Below are 16,723 nucleotides of genomic sequence, written 5' to 3' on the forward strand. Positions count from 1 at the left end.
GTATTGTCCTTTTCTGTTGTTGGTGTATCTGTGTACAGGCCTTGGTGCTTCTGTTTTCAGCCCGGTACCTGCCGCTTGCTTTGAAACCTTCCCCTGTCCTCTTGCAATGCTTTTTTTCAACACAGCTCTTTTCCACGTTGAAGAGATTTTCTCACTGATGTTTTGGGGGGAGATATTGCTGGTGCTGTAGAGAGTGTATTGTTGTCAAATTATAAAAGCAAACTAATGTAGTTTCAATGAATAGAGATCACTAGTGCTAGAAAGGTATGTGTGCTACAGAGGGTGTGAGGCAGGGAGAGTTGTGCTACAGAGCTGCAAGGGCAAGGTGGCCAACAATTAAAATTGTTAATGGGGTCCATGTCTCTGATGAGCAAAGTGGTCAGAAGAAAAACAGCAGCTAAATTCACCGTGGTTTTAATGTCATCTCATGCAATGGAGTTTGTTGGTTTCTTTTTCCCCGCCCCTGTCTTCTTTGTCGGTCATTTGTTTGGTTAATAGAGTTAACGATGCCGGCTGGCTACAAGGGAACATGTAACACAAGAGACATACATGAAAGTAAAAGTGCTAAGTATTGTTGTTGAGACTTCATGTGTAATTGATGTCCAGTTCCACATTTGTCCCTGCCAGGTGTCTTGGACAACAAGGTCTGTCCCAAAAGGTCAGTTTGTTAGATCCATGCTGCTGCTTTTCCCTCCTCCTGCTGACCAGGTAGAACGAGAGAGGCTTGCAGAGGTTCATTAGCTCCCCTCTACCTGGCCATAGCCTTCACAAAGAACACAGCTTTCCTTGGAAGGTCTGCTTATTTTAACAAAGGTTTTCACAATAGTAGAAAAAACAAGGCTTTTGTACAGTGCATCTGTAAATATGAAACCTCACATATCCCTATTAGCATTATGTAGTCCTCCAAGGGTCAAACGGATCTGAAAGGTTCTTGATTTTAGAAGCCATATGTTTCTTAAATGAAAGTCGGGGTTTCTGTATGATGTAGTTGCCAGTGGAGACCATTACTTGCACACCTTGTGAATCATTTCTGCATGATAACATCAACACAAGGGGTCCAAGAAGGCAGCTTGCAGCACAGGACTCCTTGCTGTGGGTACCAAGTTCATCTCTTAGCCATTTGTGGTGGCCCACACTGGGTCATTTTGCTGTGATGTTAGTGGCACTTCTAAGAAACGTGGTTTTCTGTGGTCAAGCTGGCACCTCCAGGAGGGTGGAGAAGTTAGCGCAGCTACTGGCATTATGATCTTTTCAGGGATCCTCTGAGATGGTACGGCAGAGTCTGTGTTTCTACTGCAGACAGCTAATCTGCTCTTGCTTGTGGCCAGCCCCATCTCTGCTGAGCTGGCCCTGGCCAGGAGAGCAGCTGGGGCTGTGCCCGCTGGGGAGGACAAACACCTCTGCGCGCATGGCTGCCTCCCGGGGCATGCCTCAGGAGGAGGCTGGGACGCCATCCAGGTCTATATCAGGATTCTACCTAATAGTAAACCACCGCGGATGTGCCAGCTCACATATGCCTAGAATAACAGTTGGCATCAATATTTGTCTACCTTATTTACAACTTCTTTTTGTGTGCGTGTGTTAAATTAGAATTTCCCTTTCCTTCCAGGAACAGCCACTGCATGTCTCTCGGGCCTACCGAAGTGTTTGGGGTGGACGAGCCTGTACGTGGCCAGCTAGCTGCCAGGCTGGAGCCCCTGGCCTCTGCTCTGGGTTTACCAGCTGGGAGCAGCCTGGCCTGGGGACCTTGTCTGGAAAGAAGTGAGGGTCTCTTGATCAGGGAGGGGAGCCATAGGATGAGGGGGAAGGGTTTTAAACTGGAAGAGGAGAGATTTAGATGGGATCTCAGGAAGAAATTTTTTCCTGTGAGGGTGGGAGCCCCCGGCCCAGGTTGCCCAGAGAAGCTGTGGCTGCCCCATCCCTGGAGGGGTTCAAGGCCAGGCTGGAGGGGCTTGGAGCAACCTGGTCTGGTGGGAGGTGTCCCTGCCCAGGGCAGGAGGGTGGGACTGGATGGTCTTTAAAGTCCCTTCCAACTCTAACCATTCCATGACTTCACCTCCCCTTGGATGGAGCTGTGGTGAGAGATGGGATCATCCCCAGGAGCACAGGCCAGGGGGAGAGTGGCCATGGGGCTTCAAGGTGCCCAAAAGGGTGGCAGAGGTAGGTAGAACAAAGAAGGGGGAAAATGGCTCCTCTCTCAGGATAAAAAGTGGGGGCTGGCATATCTATACACAAACAGATACTACACGTGAGGGTGGGGGAAGAGCCGTCGCCCTCAGCCTGAGGGAGGAGGAAGACGCCCAAGCTCCTTGAGAGGCCGGGGCGGGGCGGCCCCGCCTGTCAGGCGGCAGCTCCGCGTTCCCATCCCCTTCCCCGAGGATCTGCGTGGCGGGGCCGGCGTGAGGCGACCGTGAGCCCCCGGCCCGCGGAGAAGGAGAGCTGAGGCCGGCGGCGGATGGGCCGGTGCCGGAGCCCCCCGCTCGGTGGGTGGGAGCCGCCCCGCCACCTCCCTCAGCACCGCCCCGGCCCCGCCTCCCCGCGCGCCCCCGCCCCCCGGCGGGAGGGAGGGCGGGCTGTCGGGGCCGCGCACGGCGACGGCCCGGGCGCCATGTTGGAGGGTTGCTGAGCCCGGGGTCTCTGTGTGTGCGCGGCGGCCGGAGCCCGTTCCCTGCGCGGGCGGGCGGGGGAGGCTGGAGGAGGGGAGTAGCGCGGAGCCCGGGGGCAGACGCCCAGGCGGATCATGGACGTCGAGAGGCTGCAGGAGGCTCTGAAAGGTGGTGCCGGGGCTTGCCGCGGGGGGGTGGGGGGAGCGGTGTCCCCAGGCTGAGGGGGAAATGGGGGGGGTCTCCCTCGCCGCCGCGACCTTCTTGCGGGGAGGGAGGGCCCTTCGCCGAGGGCGGCAGGTCCCCTCCGCCAGGGACGAGGGCCGGGGTCCCCTTGCTGTGGGGAGGGGGCTGGTGGCGGGGGAGGGAAGGGGGTCCCACGGAGCGGGGAGAGGCGCGGGGGCTCCCCTGTAGGGACGGGGGGGGGGTGAGCCCCACGTCCTCGCTGCCCCAGCCGTCCTCCCCAGGCTCGCTGTGGGCTGCGTGAGGGGGAGCAGGGCAGCGACCCCACCGGCTCCCCCCGCCCCCCCCCCCCACGCCCGCCTCCAGGCCCGGGGCTCCCCGCGCCCGGAGCGCCCGCCGCTCCCCGTCTGCCCGCCGCCCCTTCCCCCGCCCTCCCCCGGGGCTTCCCTCCTTCCCCCTCCCCAGCCCGCTGCTGGCTTGCCTGGCTGGGTGCAGCCTGAGGAAATCTGCCTCTTTCTCTCGTTGTAGGTGCTCAAAAGAAGTTGCAAATGAACTTCTGCTACTGGGATGCGTGTAGCTTCTCAACACGAAAATATTAAGTGTTTTACAGGGTTGGGAAGGTGGTGGAGCTCTTCGGAACAACTGAAGCTTTGTGAAAGCATGAAAATATTTTTGTGGGAGCCATGCTGATTGTTAAAGCAAACACATCGCTAATTATTATGAATTTTTGTTCTGTCCTGTCTTTTACCATTCTTCTTGTGTCATTCTCATACCAACAGATTTTGAGAAGAGAGGAAAGAAGGAAGTGTGTCCAATACTGGATCAGTTTCTTTGTCATGTTGCTAAGACTGGAGAGACAATGTAAGTGTGACTTTTCTGGTGATCTTCAGTTGTAGCTTAAAACACTCCTGCATTTTAAGTCAATGAGATGCTACCTGGATTCTCTTTTTGTCTGTAGATTGCTTCCGTGAGCTAAATAAGTGTGCCTTAGTTTCCATTTAATTTTGGATGGATTAGTTTTGTTTGCTGGTAGTTAGTTTTACCTAACAGGGAGTCTTTTTGGATGGGCTTTGCTCAGGGGTATCTTTCATGTCTTATTGATCCTGCTCAGTACAGTAAACCTGTTGCTGTTTCTACATTTTATGTGACATTCAGGTTTTCCTAAATGGAAAGTTTATCTTGCTGTTGTAATGTCTGTTGAAATGTCTGTTGTATACAGTATCTGGTAGTACTATTTACATGAAGATATGAATGGCTTAGAGGATTTCTTTCTAGGCTTTTTGTACCGTGGTGTGTGATGATTGTGTCCAAATGCTTTTGATGAAGCAGGGAGAATCAGGGAGCCGCTCTCTGCAGAGGAAACCTTTGGGAACTACTCAGTATTTCCGTAGCTGCTCGTTTTTCTGCTGGCAGCAGGGTCTGACTCTTCTCGGACTTCCTCCGGCAGGTCCCCCCACGGGCGTCCCCCCGAAGGCCAGTGGTAGCGGGAAGGAGCCCTGCTCCTCTCCTCGGGGACAGGCACAGCGCTGGAGCTGCGCTGGGTGACTTCCTTGGCGGATCACTATTTGGCAGGAAGGGGAAAGGCTTCCCTGGGTGCGTTGCTATAGAGGCGCTCACTTTCTGGCTCCCAGGCTGTCTCCTTGTTTTTGAGGCCTAATGCCAGACTACAGGCTTCAGCAAGAGGTACATGCTTTTACCAGGGTTTTGTTAGGAACCAGTGATCGCAGGGGCTTGCTTTGGGTTTCTAGAATCCCTCTAACTTATAAGAGGTTTGTAGGTATTGGTGGTTTATTTTGTTTTTGTTTTGTTTTTCTTTTTTTTTTAGTAGCTTGCTAGTACTGCTTGAATTAATGGTTTTGAAAGAGAAACAAGTTCTGAAATGTACTTTGGTCTTTGAATAGAAGGCTTTGGCTTAGCAGAAATGTACAGCTGTAATGCTTAATATTTTGCTGTAGTACTTATTTTAGGATGGGTTTACTGTGGTGTGTTTTGTCTGTATAATATGTTTAAAATATTTTTCCTGTTCTGAAATACTTCTTTAGGCTGTTCTTATTGTTTCTGCCACTATTACAGATATTCCAAAGTATTTTAAAAAGTGATTGTGTAGGGTCAAAATCTTGGGGAAATTCTTCCCTATGTGAAACTTGGAGAATGAATAAATTCCTGATATTATTTCCATTTGGGAACTCTAGACACTTTTTAAATTATTATTTGACTATTACAAACTATTGTTTAAACCTGAACTGGAAACTGTCACCTGGAACTTCATGCAGACCCCAGCCTTCTATGTTTCCAGGCTTTTCTTTGGCTTTTTTTCCAGGTCTGTAGCTTTTTTCAGCATTCTTGAACTTTCTAGTTGCACTGAATTGTTTTCTAAAAAGTGTTGGATGTGAACATCAGAAGTATGTAATATAATCTGGAGGCAGACATGGAAATATGGTTCCATAACATTTAATTTGCTTCACATTACCTACCAAAGTCTGTATTTCTTCATCAAATATGCTTCCGTTTTCACTGATGTGTTATGTATCAAAGTACCAGGAAGAAATGAGTAAAAATCAGAATCTCATGGTAAACATTCATGTAAAGATTGGTAATATGCATTATAGGAACTTAATGTTTTTTTTAAGCTTGTATAGCTTGACAACCATAAAAGTGTTCCTGAATACACAAACCTACCAAATACATGTTAATTCAAAATGAGCTAAATATTCATTATTTCCAGTTATGCAAAAGTAACTTTAATTAACAGAAATCTGAACCATCAGTTCAAGATTGCCTTGGAATGAGAAGATGAAATCTAAAATAATAGTTTGTAGTGGCATTAGAATTTTTATGAAGTTCAGAGCTCAGTTTGAAGAAAGAAAAAAAATTGGATTATTAAGTCGGGGGTAATTACACAAATGGTTTGCAGACTTATTTATTGGAAAACAATGGATCTTATTCAGTCACAGCCTGTTCCTGAAGTAACAAACAAAAAGTAGCCGTGCAAGTGAGGACCAAGGCAAATAAGGACAAGTGAAACGTGAAGTATTTTTTGCTTTGAGTTATTGTTGTTTCTGGAAAAGTTATATAGTGTTAATGGGAGTTCTCTCAGCTTTTGAATTTACTCGGTGGTGAATCCTGATTTTTTTTTTTTTTAGATTATATACTGCAGTCTACATCCTGGGTTAAATGTAGAGTGTTCTCCCCTCCCCCTTCTAGACATGGTTGCAGCAGACCTTGTAAACAATTAGTAAACTTAGTTTGAAAGGGGGCTAATGAAGTAAATAAAAATGACTTTTGATATTCTCATCAAAGCATGATCATGGCATGCATAGCTTGCTTAAGAGATGGAAAGCACGAGCTCATGTAAGGCTGTTGTGTACTTCCCTGCCCCCATTTGTTTGAATGTGCTTATTCATCTGAGTGAGTTATGAACAGGTAGATGCAGGTTTAGGTTAGGCTGTAATTTTAGTAGTATTTCTCTTGGCAGCAGTCTTGGCTAATGCAGCCCTGGTGTCACTGTTTCACTCGTGCTTGTTCAACTCTTTATATAGCTGCATGGTAACCTAGAGCAGGAAACTGCTCGCGGTTGTAACTAACTTTCTTTTTGGCAGTACTGTTCTTAACAAAGTTCAGTTCATTGATTCAGTTTGTTTTGTCTGTGTTAACTGGTATGTCAAACCCTAGTGCAATTGAAGAGGTGGTGTAGGGGAGGAACGTAGGGTGAGAATTGTATAAGCCAGCACTGCAACTGTGATAAGGTTCTTCAGAGTGTGCCTTTATTGTAATTAAAAGACTTTTTAATTTACTAGGAAGGTCTGGAATAAAAATGTTGCTAAATTTGGTTATATTATCAACGTAAACTAGTTGTGTTATCAGTACCTTGCAGTAAAAGTCTGATCATGGAATCACGTGTGTTAACTTCATCTATTTGAAGTTTAAGTTATCTTCTTGTGTAAAGTTAACCATTCACTTAATTGTTTGTGAGATTATGGCCTGCATTTGCAAAAGCTAGTCTAAACTTCCTTTATTATATGTGAACAGAAGCAAAAGTTTGATTGCTTGGCTACTTAGAAATATTTTTGTTTCTTAACGGTTGCTATGGTGAGACTTAGCCTTAGGTGAAATGTAAAGTTAATGGTTCAACTTTTTGTAATCTTGTATTGAGTCTTAGGACTTCTTTCTTTAAAGAGGAGGGAGGTACTCCTTAATTGACTTGACTTTTTACTGAGATAGTAACGTGGAATTTCCTTAGTGAGACCAGGTATAGTTGAGGAAGATCATTATAACCTCCTTTTCTCTAGTTTGGAAAAGATCATTGTGACTTGCAAAACTGACCAAAGTGAGGAGTTACAAAATCTGTTAGTCTTAATTCTTGACTGTATCTGAAAGACTTCTTTAAAAACAGTATGTGTTTTTGTGCTTGTTTTTTGTGTAAGGTACCCACTTACCTATTTTTTTTCTGAAGTAGAAAGAGTCTTAAGAGACAGTACAAAAGTTGCAGCTCTGCGATGCTGTAAGTGAAATACTTTTTTGTTCTTCAGAAGAATTCTTGAAGAATGGATGTGAAGATCACTTGTCAGTTGTGATATTCTGTCTTGTATTTAAAATACATTTTTTTCTTACCTCTTAGGAAATTCTCTTGGATTTAAAATTACTCTGTCCCTTCAATAGCAAAAACAAATAAATGGTTTAGAAGCATTTTTAGGTAATTCTCCAAGAAAACCCAATTTATTGGACTGGAAAGGAAAATTAGCATTTTCCTTTGGTTCTAAAGTTGAAAATAAAACCTGGAAAACAAAAGAAAATGAAAAATTTTATGTCAATTTTCTCTGCGTTTCCCGCACTGCTGCCCTGGGGCAGGCATCTATGAAGCACAGTTTTAATGGCTTACTGTAGTGCAAAGTAGAATACAGATGCTTACTGACAGTGAAGGAATCCAGAAATAAGTAGTGAAGTACCAAAATCTGGAGAAATACAGGATATAGGCAGAAGTGATTAACTGTAAAATAGTTCTAGGCTGAAGTAGAGAACAGTGTCCTGGCCAGGATGTGGTGTATTTATACCAGTTCTTGCACTGAATGCAGTATAAGCAGCCATTAAAATACATTCTGTCTTTATTTCTTTATGTAGTCAAATTCTTTACTTGGAGTTTCCCTGGAAGATCTGAAATACTCATTTGTACCTCATCTAAGCCTGAAGACAGAAGTTGTCTCTTCTCTAGTTTCCTTGAGGACCAACATAATGCTTTTCTGCAAAGTTTCTTGAGTCAAGTTTAATACATGTGATTGTAGAGCAAATATGAACATCTATAGTATCATCATAGAATAATGTAAGTTGGAAGGGACTTGCGGAGGTAATTCAGTCAGACCCTATACTCAAGGGCAGCTAATTCGAAAGCTAGCTGAGGTTGCCTGGGGCTTTGTGCACCTCTTCTGAAAATCTCCAACATAGGCTCTGTTGGACTCCTTGTTTCACCGCTTAACCATGTGTGCTGGGGAGAATGTTTCCCTTGGAGCAACCTGGGACCACTGTTTCTTACCCCTCATTTGTGCACCACTGAACGTAGTCTGTTTCCATCTCGCCTGTGCGCAATTACCCTTTCAGTGGTGAAAGACCAGTCGGATTCCGCCACCATAGACTTCTGTTTTCCAGAAGAAGACATGTTGCCTTAGCTTCCCACCTAGGTTGTGTGCTGCAGCTGTGTTAACCGTTTTAGTGGCCTTCTGCTCATCCTACTCTTTCTTCTCTCTTTTGCATTGCGTGACCCCAAACTGGACATAGTATTGTGGTTATGGACTCATAAGTGCCAGGCAGAGGGGTATAATTGCCTTCTCTGATACTGCAAATGTAACCCCGTGTGCAGGCAGCCTTTGTCACAGCAAGGCCACGCTGATGGATGTTCAGCTTTCCACCTACCAGCACAGGTATCGGTACTGTGCTGGTACAGTGCAGTAATGACTCTGAGCAACATCATTTGTGACTGGTTGGGCTCAAACTTCGGACCTCGTTCACCACAGCCACTCCTGGGTAAGGCCTGATGGTCTATGGAGTCTGTAGCTGTCCAGCTTGGCTACGAAGATGCCATGGGAGACTGTGCTGTATGTCTTGCTAAATCAGAGTTAACGGTGACTACTGATCTTCACTCATCGCCAAGGTTGGTCAGGTAGATTGGGGATGGTTTGCTGTTGGTAAATTGTATCACCATAAATGTAGGTTACATAACTATAGTTCTATCAAAGATAATGGCAAAAAGTATTTTTGACCCTTTGGTACTGTTTCATGTACTCTATGTAACTACTCTATGTAGTTTTTTCTTACTACACTTTTGGAACACTTTTGGATCAGTTTAGCTTTTATATTATTTTGTTGCAGCAGGGAAGTACTTTGTCTGCTGTAGGAAAAAAAAAAATGGGAGTGGAGATATGGTAGCAGTGAGCATGCATGAGAATAATTTTCCGTTCTCAGCTTTAGTGGTTTAATGATGTGTTCTGAACTCTTGTATAGTAATTCCTTTTCTTATGTTACAAATACGTAGATTTTTGTAGCCATACATCTTTTAGCTTATTTCACATGCTTAAATTTGTTGTTTTTTTTTTTCTATAAAATATGTTCTCTAGTTTTATTCAAGTAGCAGTTTTGGTGCTTGACATGTGTATGCTAGTTTGAAAATCTTATTCTGATTTGGAGGCAAATCATTACCTGGAAATCTTCAGAACTATTCAGGGAAAGTAATTCCCTATGTTTTTGTTTTTTTTTTTTAACTTAAACCATTCTCAAGTTCCTGCCATGATAAACAAGATAATATTTTTCTGAAAGAAGTTTGTGTGCCTTTGTTAATATAGGCCTCTTCCATTTCCATGTTCTCAGTAAAGCAAGAGATGTGAGTAAACTTCCTTGCGTGGTTTCCTACTATTATTCCTCGCTAACTCCATTCCACTAAGTGGCTGGAATTATTCCCCACTAATTCCCGTTCCACTGACACTGTGTTTTCTATCTCATAATCCACTGATGCCTCCAGAGGACAGGAATCTCTGTTGAAAAGCCTGCTGATTTATCTTTGTCAAAGATATTTTATCTTCCTGGCTTTTTTTACCTATATTATAAACAAGTTACATATGTATCAAATGTACAGTTGCAGTACTTCAGAGGAATCAGCTGTGATACAGATGAAGTCACTTGCTCCTTTAGGAAATGCACGCTATTGTAGTGTTTTATTATAAATGCTGCCGCTTCCTATCTGTTGGGAGTGGGACTTACAGGATAAAGGTCGAATTTTAATTACCATTATAAAGTGCACATGATGAACTGATCCTAGTAAACTTTAGTCTCTCTATAGAATACACACGTAAGGAAAGACAAAAGGCAAACTCCTCATAGCAATACTAACTTTGCAGCATAATCGGACTATTTTAACTGCAAATGTCACTGTATATGCATGCAGACTATCATTTTTCAAGTACATCTTTCCTCATGGTTGCTGTGTACAGGCCGTTCTTATTAGCACACTCCCTGCTGGTCTTTTTGTGGATGGTTCACTGTTACTTTGCACAGACACCACCATCCCCCACCTAAGTATTCTACAGAATAATGTTAATACAGTTGCATGTGCTTCTGGTGATCACCTTTAGTATCCTTCAGTTGGCATCCTTCTACTCTTCAAGCTCAGCTCTCCTGCATTGCTTAATCGGATTTGTTCTCATCCTCAGAGTTTCTATCAGTTCATACCTTTATCTCTTAGTAATGTTTCTTCGCAGCTGTAGTGGCTGCCTCAGTATTACCTCTGTCTTTTCCAGTGGGCCTCAAGTCCCCTGTGCCATGGTGGCCTTGCTCATTACTATTCATTTGAAGTACTTTCCCAGACATTTGAGTATTGTTCCACTCCATACACTCTGCAGTAGCAAGGATGCTTTTCTATTTTGACCTTGTAATTGACAGGCCTTGCTTCTTCTTCCTGTCTACAGATTTTGGGAAGGTTCGTGCTTGATGGCATGTGTTAAGGGGGAAGGAAGAAGGCAATGGTGCACACAGAAGGGATGATACAAAGCAGTCTGGTCATCTTGGGGGGCAGTGGATTATCAGGTTTGTGGATAAAGCAAACTGATGCTGCTTTTCCACAAAGCTGGTGTCTGGCAGGTCTCGGTTTTAGACATAATCCTACTTGAAAGCAGTTACAAGATTTCTGTGATGGCTACACCTGATGAGGCTTTGCTCACAAGTGATGAGAGTGTGATGATGTAGGAACACTTAATGCCTGTGTATTAGGTCATTGAGGTAGGGTACACCTTGTCAATGTGAGCTTAGTGTGTGTCAGCTGAACTGCCTTTTGTGGAAGCCAATTGGGTGGCTTTTGTTTCCAGTTTTGGAAGGAATTAGTAATAGAAGTGCAGTTTACCTGATCCTGGTAGTGCTGCTTTCAGACCCAGGAGAAGCCTGTGTTTTTTGTGGGACAGTGCATGAACTGGCAAGCATAGGAGTACAGTGCAAAGTAAATTCAGATCCAAATGTACTTGTGCAGGGTGCATTTTCCTTTATCTGGTTTTATTGTTCAATATAGTAAAGGTTTGATAGTATTACCTCAGTATGGTCTCCTGCTGTTCTGAGGTAACCTGTGGATCTCTATGACCTGTGGTCATGTAACAGTGCTATCTACATCTACCAGATGAGTTAAAGCATTTCTTCTGTTTATTTGCTTATTCTGTGCAAACTGGTGATACCTGGAATAACTTGTGTCCTATATTAGTAGGTATGTGGAATTTAGTTTGCTACCTCTTTAATCAAGAGGTTATATATGCAATTATCCAAACATGAATTTTATATTACTCAGAGTGATTTTTCTGTAGGCAGTGCCTGTAGAGATAGTAATTTTAGCTTGCTGTAAATCCAGGAAGACTTTAAAATATGCTTCACTTATTGCATAATACTTATGTTTTGACTTCTGCACCTCTGCTATACAGGTTTACTGAGAAGGCGTCATCTATTTAATGTTTCTGTGTTCTGCTTCCATTGATTCCAGAGTCCTGTAGAATTATGTAGCACCTTTGCCTGATTTTCCTGTGCAGTATCTATTGAATGCGATGCAGTCTGAATTCTGCTATGGAATTCCTGCAGAATCTCTATTATACAGTGCGTAGCATCATTCTTGAAACGTGCCTTAGTGAACGCTAATCTGTTCAGTGAAATTTTATCTGAAATGAAAACAAGTAAAAGCTAAGAATAATCCACAAAATTGTTAAAGTTGAAATAAATATGGCTGTCTAAATTTCAATGAAATGTCCAGTCATGTTAAAGACAGATCTGGACTATGTAAGTGATTTTCTTCTTTTGAAGAAAAAGAGGTATTTTGACACAGATAATGTCTGTCTGCTATTGACAACCTGTTTGGCTAGTGCTATTCAAATGCGCTACAGTTACCTTTGGTAGAGCAGAGGGATATAAATGTTTCTTGGGGCACCTGTGGTTGCAACTTGTGAGAGAAAGTCAGATGCCTTCCCCCCCCTCCTGAACTTGTTTTGCTAGTTGATTAAGTGATACTGTTTACAATTCTAAGCCTGATGTGAATGTCCTTTAATTGAAGTTTAAAGGTTAAAAATGAAATTTAAAGAATATGGTCATTGAAGTCATGCCTCTTAAAAATAACTACTCCTAGTATAGTTTGTTTGTAGTAATAACTGGATCAAAGTCTTGCATTAAGTGTTGCAGAAATCTGTCTTGCAGATCGTTCTACAGAAATGAGGCAGATGTGGACTGAGAAAACAGTTGCTGTACACAAAGTGATTTCTGAGAGTTCCTGAAAAATTCTGTATCTTTTATAATTAAGTTATGCAGGAAATACTATTTAGAAGATCATCAACCAGATTAAAAAGTACACAAAACTCAAATGATTTTAAGGTAATCTAGTACAAAGGATGCTAACTAAATTTGTTGCAATTGTAAATGTAATAATTAAACAGAATATTGATAAAAAATTATCCAGAACTAGAGAAAAAAAATCTGCTGGGACAGCAGGAAGATGCTAGGTCTGCATACACTGTAGCGTAAGTTTAGTGTGGTTCCCTGAACTAGTGATTTTTTCTGCATAATAGGGGGGGGAAAAAAACAAAAGGTAACTAAATTGTGAGTAAATAAGTTAACTATAGATATTGCTCAGATGGGAAGACTTAGCTGGTATTTGATGCTTATCCAAAAGTCTGTGTTTGTAAGACTTGGAGAGCTTTGTAGTTGGTGTGCACTTCATAGGAAAGTCAGTATCTGTGGTGATCATTCTACTTGTAATAAAACTTGAGATTGATAAGAAATGTTATTTGAATATGTGCATAAATGAAATCATATGAAGAATAAGAAATCAGAGTAAGGTAAGAGTATATATATTGGTACACAGTGCCAGAACTAAGTGGAATAGCTCAGTTAAGTACACCAGTTTATTTTTATCAGCCAAAGGTAACTTCAAGTAAATTTTCAAATGGAAGAGAGAAATTTAATGAAAGTACCATCTACTCTTGTCTTTATAGATAAGCCACTGATGGTGGTTTGTGGAAGTTCTGAAGGCTTTCAGTTCCTTTATGTGTATTGATTCCCACTCTGCTATAAAGAATTTAATTCTTGAATGAAGTATCTGTTGTAGTCTTGTACTCTTTTTTTTTGTGTCAGTTTTTGCTTTTAAAATAAAAGAAAATGAAAGGTACTTGAGTTTGGTTTTAGATAACTATGTTAAGAAATGTACTTTCTTGAAAAATTCTGTGTCCTAGTTCAGATTTCTGTTCTGTGGAGCAGCTGTATTCTGTTGGAATCAGCTGAATATTTATCAGGAGAGATCAGAATCGGTCCCTTGGTGATTACAGATACTACTTTAATGTCTTCATCAGCTGTCTGCTTCCATAACTAAGTCTTAATCTTTGTTGTTCCTGGCAATAGCGGTAGTAATTTGCAAGTAGTAGGGAGGTGATCACTCATACTACCAAAGTAGATGTAGTTCTAATGTATGCCAGTTTCCGTGGTTCTGGAATGAGCTTGTCATGCTCACAAGGAGGAGAGCAAAGATTTAATTTAGGCTGACATCAATCAGCGAGTGAAAATGAAAAAATACCTTCTGTGCTTGCGGGAAATACCAGTTTTTCCTCTTTTGAGCTCTTCAATGTATTTTTAATTAAAGTGAAAGGTAACATGAGGTCAAATTCTACTGAAGATAAAACGTGAGAGCGTTTTAATTTTACATGAGTTACCAGGTGAAAGTGAACAGGATGCTCCCCCAGGAAGCATGCTTGCCAGCCTGTTTTCCTAACAGCACTATACTGTTCACAGCAAAGCACAGTGTTACAGTAAATTCACTGTGCTGTATCACTTAAAGTTTAAAATTTATTGGTCTTTCAGAAACACCGATAAAGAATCTAGCGCTTGCTTATGGTTTTAATTTAATGTTAGGTTGAAGAGTTTGTCTGCTTGCCAGAAGCATTTAAGAAACTAGTCTGCATTGATGCCCAGGGGATTTTACTATGTAAATCTGTTGTCATTGTTTGGAATTTCCCATGTTAATCTGCACTGTGTGGATGGTGAAAATAGCAACAGTGTGCAAAATGATGACACTAAAATTAATTGTATCAAAATAGTATTAAAGTAAAGCAAGGGAAGTAGAAAGAAAGTTTAAAATTCAATGAATATTTGAAGCAAGAGTGGAATTAAGAAAGGTGTGTTCTTTTACCTGGTACATGAGGGCTGCTGCATAAAGGAATGGCTGTGCTCTCTACTCATCACATCACACATCTTATTCTTATCTGTAGCGTTAATTTTGTGGTTAGATTAGTGATCTGCTTCACCTCCCTGTGTGTGGGATCACAGGAATGTGTGGGAGCAGCAAAGCAGGCATGTCCCTTTCTGTGTAGACCAGATATGAAGTGAAGTATGTAGTGGGGCAGCGGCCTCCCTCTGCATTGTTGTGAAACCCTGGCTGAACCACAGTGCAACTCATCTCCCCGTTAATGGGAGTTCAGTGTTGACAGCTTTCTCCCCCAGAATTTTTTGGAGGTATTTTCTGAAGAAACTAAAAGCCGTTTCTCTACCATTGAGCGCTCCTCGTTAAGAACCAATCTTTATTATTCTTCCTTAAGAACCAATCTTTATTATTTATAGAATAAATAGTGAAATTCCGGTGCAAAACCTAAAATGTCAAATGGCAACAAGGGTGGTTTGGGTTGGTTTTTTTTTTTTTTGATGAAAAAGCTGGGGGTTGCATTTTACAGACAGTTCTTAACAAGATTTTTAGTTTGTGCACGCCCTTCTATGTAACTGTGTACTTCCAGATATCCTCGTTTATACTCAATCAATATGTCTGAAATCAGGGTGTGCTAAGTAAGGTAAAAATTAAAAAAATTAAAACAATGCAAACATAATAGATGGAGTAGACTTTTTCTGGATAACGAGGTCAGCTCCCCATGCTGACTCCCAGGTTCTGCAGCCAGGGGCAGGGACCCACCCTGGGGCTGCTCATTCCTGGGGGTAAGTTCTGTGCTCTCTGGTGGCCTTTGGTTTGAGAAGTGGCATATTCCATCTAGTCTGCAGTATTCCTGTTTGGATATATCTTGCATTGAGTCTGTGGAAGAGCACACTGGAAAGTTTGCCAGCTTGCACAGGGGTTTGAATTGAATATGTGATTGCTGGGTGTACTTCTTTTTCTGTGCCTTTGGACTTTTCAAGTAGTTTTGGATATCCCATTGATAGACCAGGATAGAAAAGGAGTTAACTTAGTTTGGATGAAACTTTAACTTTGTTTCTGACAGCCTGGGAAAATTACTGTATTTTAAAGTATATTTTCATCTTCTATGAGCTCTAGACCAAGGCACAGAAGAGAGGAAACAGTTATTAAAGTTGGCAAGTTATTTCACTTAAAACCACCTGTTTCCTACTAGCAAGTCTCTGTGGGAGTGTAATCTAAGTCAACAACAATTGGGGAAGGGTGGGCTAATACAAGTGACTTAGATCTCTTGTTACATGTTAAGTGAATCCCTCTGAGATTGTCCTCTGGTTCTTTCTTTCTGTGTTCTGAGGACTTTGCCTTAACATCAGTTTAGCTGAACATGAAGTGTTTGAATCCTAAATGTACTATTTTGTACTTTCTATTTTCTGCTTGTCAGAGAGCTAATAGTAGGAGAAGGATGGACAGGGAACTGCTCCCTTCTTTTACTAAGTTCTGGTGTTTCTTTTATGGCCTCTTCAATGAGGAGAATCAATAGTCGATCTACTTTGTTTTCCTTTTTATTTTATGTTCTTTGTGGTATATAGCATCTCGCCAAAACAGATGGCATCCTCTTAAATTTTAAACCAAGTAATTCTGCAGTGAACTTAAACACTGAAGTCTGAAGACAGACATCCCACCAGGACTCCTGGGAGTCTTTATGTTTTAAGTACATAGTGAGGTCTCTAGAAGCTTAACATCTCCTCAATATAATGTTTTTCTTAATTAAACCTGTAATCTGTGAAGCAATTCCAGAAAGATTTACGAAATAATTGCAGTACCTTCATTTCAGGAGGGAGCCTTATTTCAGGCACTCCGAATTCTTCCTCCTGTTCTTCAGTTAATTTTAGGTTTTGTCCCGCTTATCTTCCATGGGTCTTACTGAAGTTTGAAACTTAAAATCCTGTAGAGTTTGTCTAAAGTGTGCAAGCCATATGTACTACCATAGTGTTATGCCTGATATTTTATTACAGTTGCTAGAAAGGGAGATAGGTAAGTTACCCTGGTTGTCTTCTGCACTTACGGAGACTTGTAGTCCAATATACGCTTAAAGTCCAAGTCATGTTCTAGTGTTGGGAATCACTGTGTTGTAGCAAAGCCTTTCAGTGTAGTACTAAATACACAAGAAAGAATGATACGGCTTGTTTGACATGGATAGTTTTTATTAAAAATAGTAGGGAAAGCACTGTGTTTGTATGAAGGAGGTAGGGATTACAATTCCATT

At 42.1% G+C, this 16,723-nt stretch overlaps 1 protein-coding gene across 1 annotated transcript in view; it reads left to right on the top strand.

Moving 5' to 3' along the window:
* Positions 1-2,593: 2,593 nt before the first annotated feature.
* The window catches only part of PPP4R2 (protein phosphatase 4 regulatory subunit 2), a 33,807-nt gene continuing 19,677 nt past the window's right edge, over positions 2,594-16,723 (top strand). Inside the window, exons 1-2 of the mRNA XM_054216569.1 lie at positions 2,594-2,774; positions 3,566-3,647. Coding sequence (XP_054072544.1) covers positions 2,741-2,774; positions 3,566-3,647 — 116 coding nt within the window. The 5' untranslated portion in view covers positions 2,594-2,740. The remainder of the gene's footprint in view (positions 2,775-3,565; positions 3,648-16,723) is intronic.

Source organism: Rissa tridactyla, chromosome 10, assembly GCF_028500815.1.
Source record: "Rissa tridactyla isolate bRisTri1 chromosome 10, bRisTri1.patW.cur.20221130, whole genome shotgun sequence".
Taxonomy (NCBI): Eukaryota; Metazoa; Chordata; class Aves; order Charadriiformes; family Laridae; genus Rissa; species Rissa tridactyla.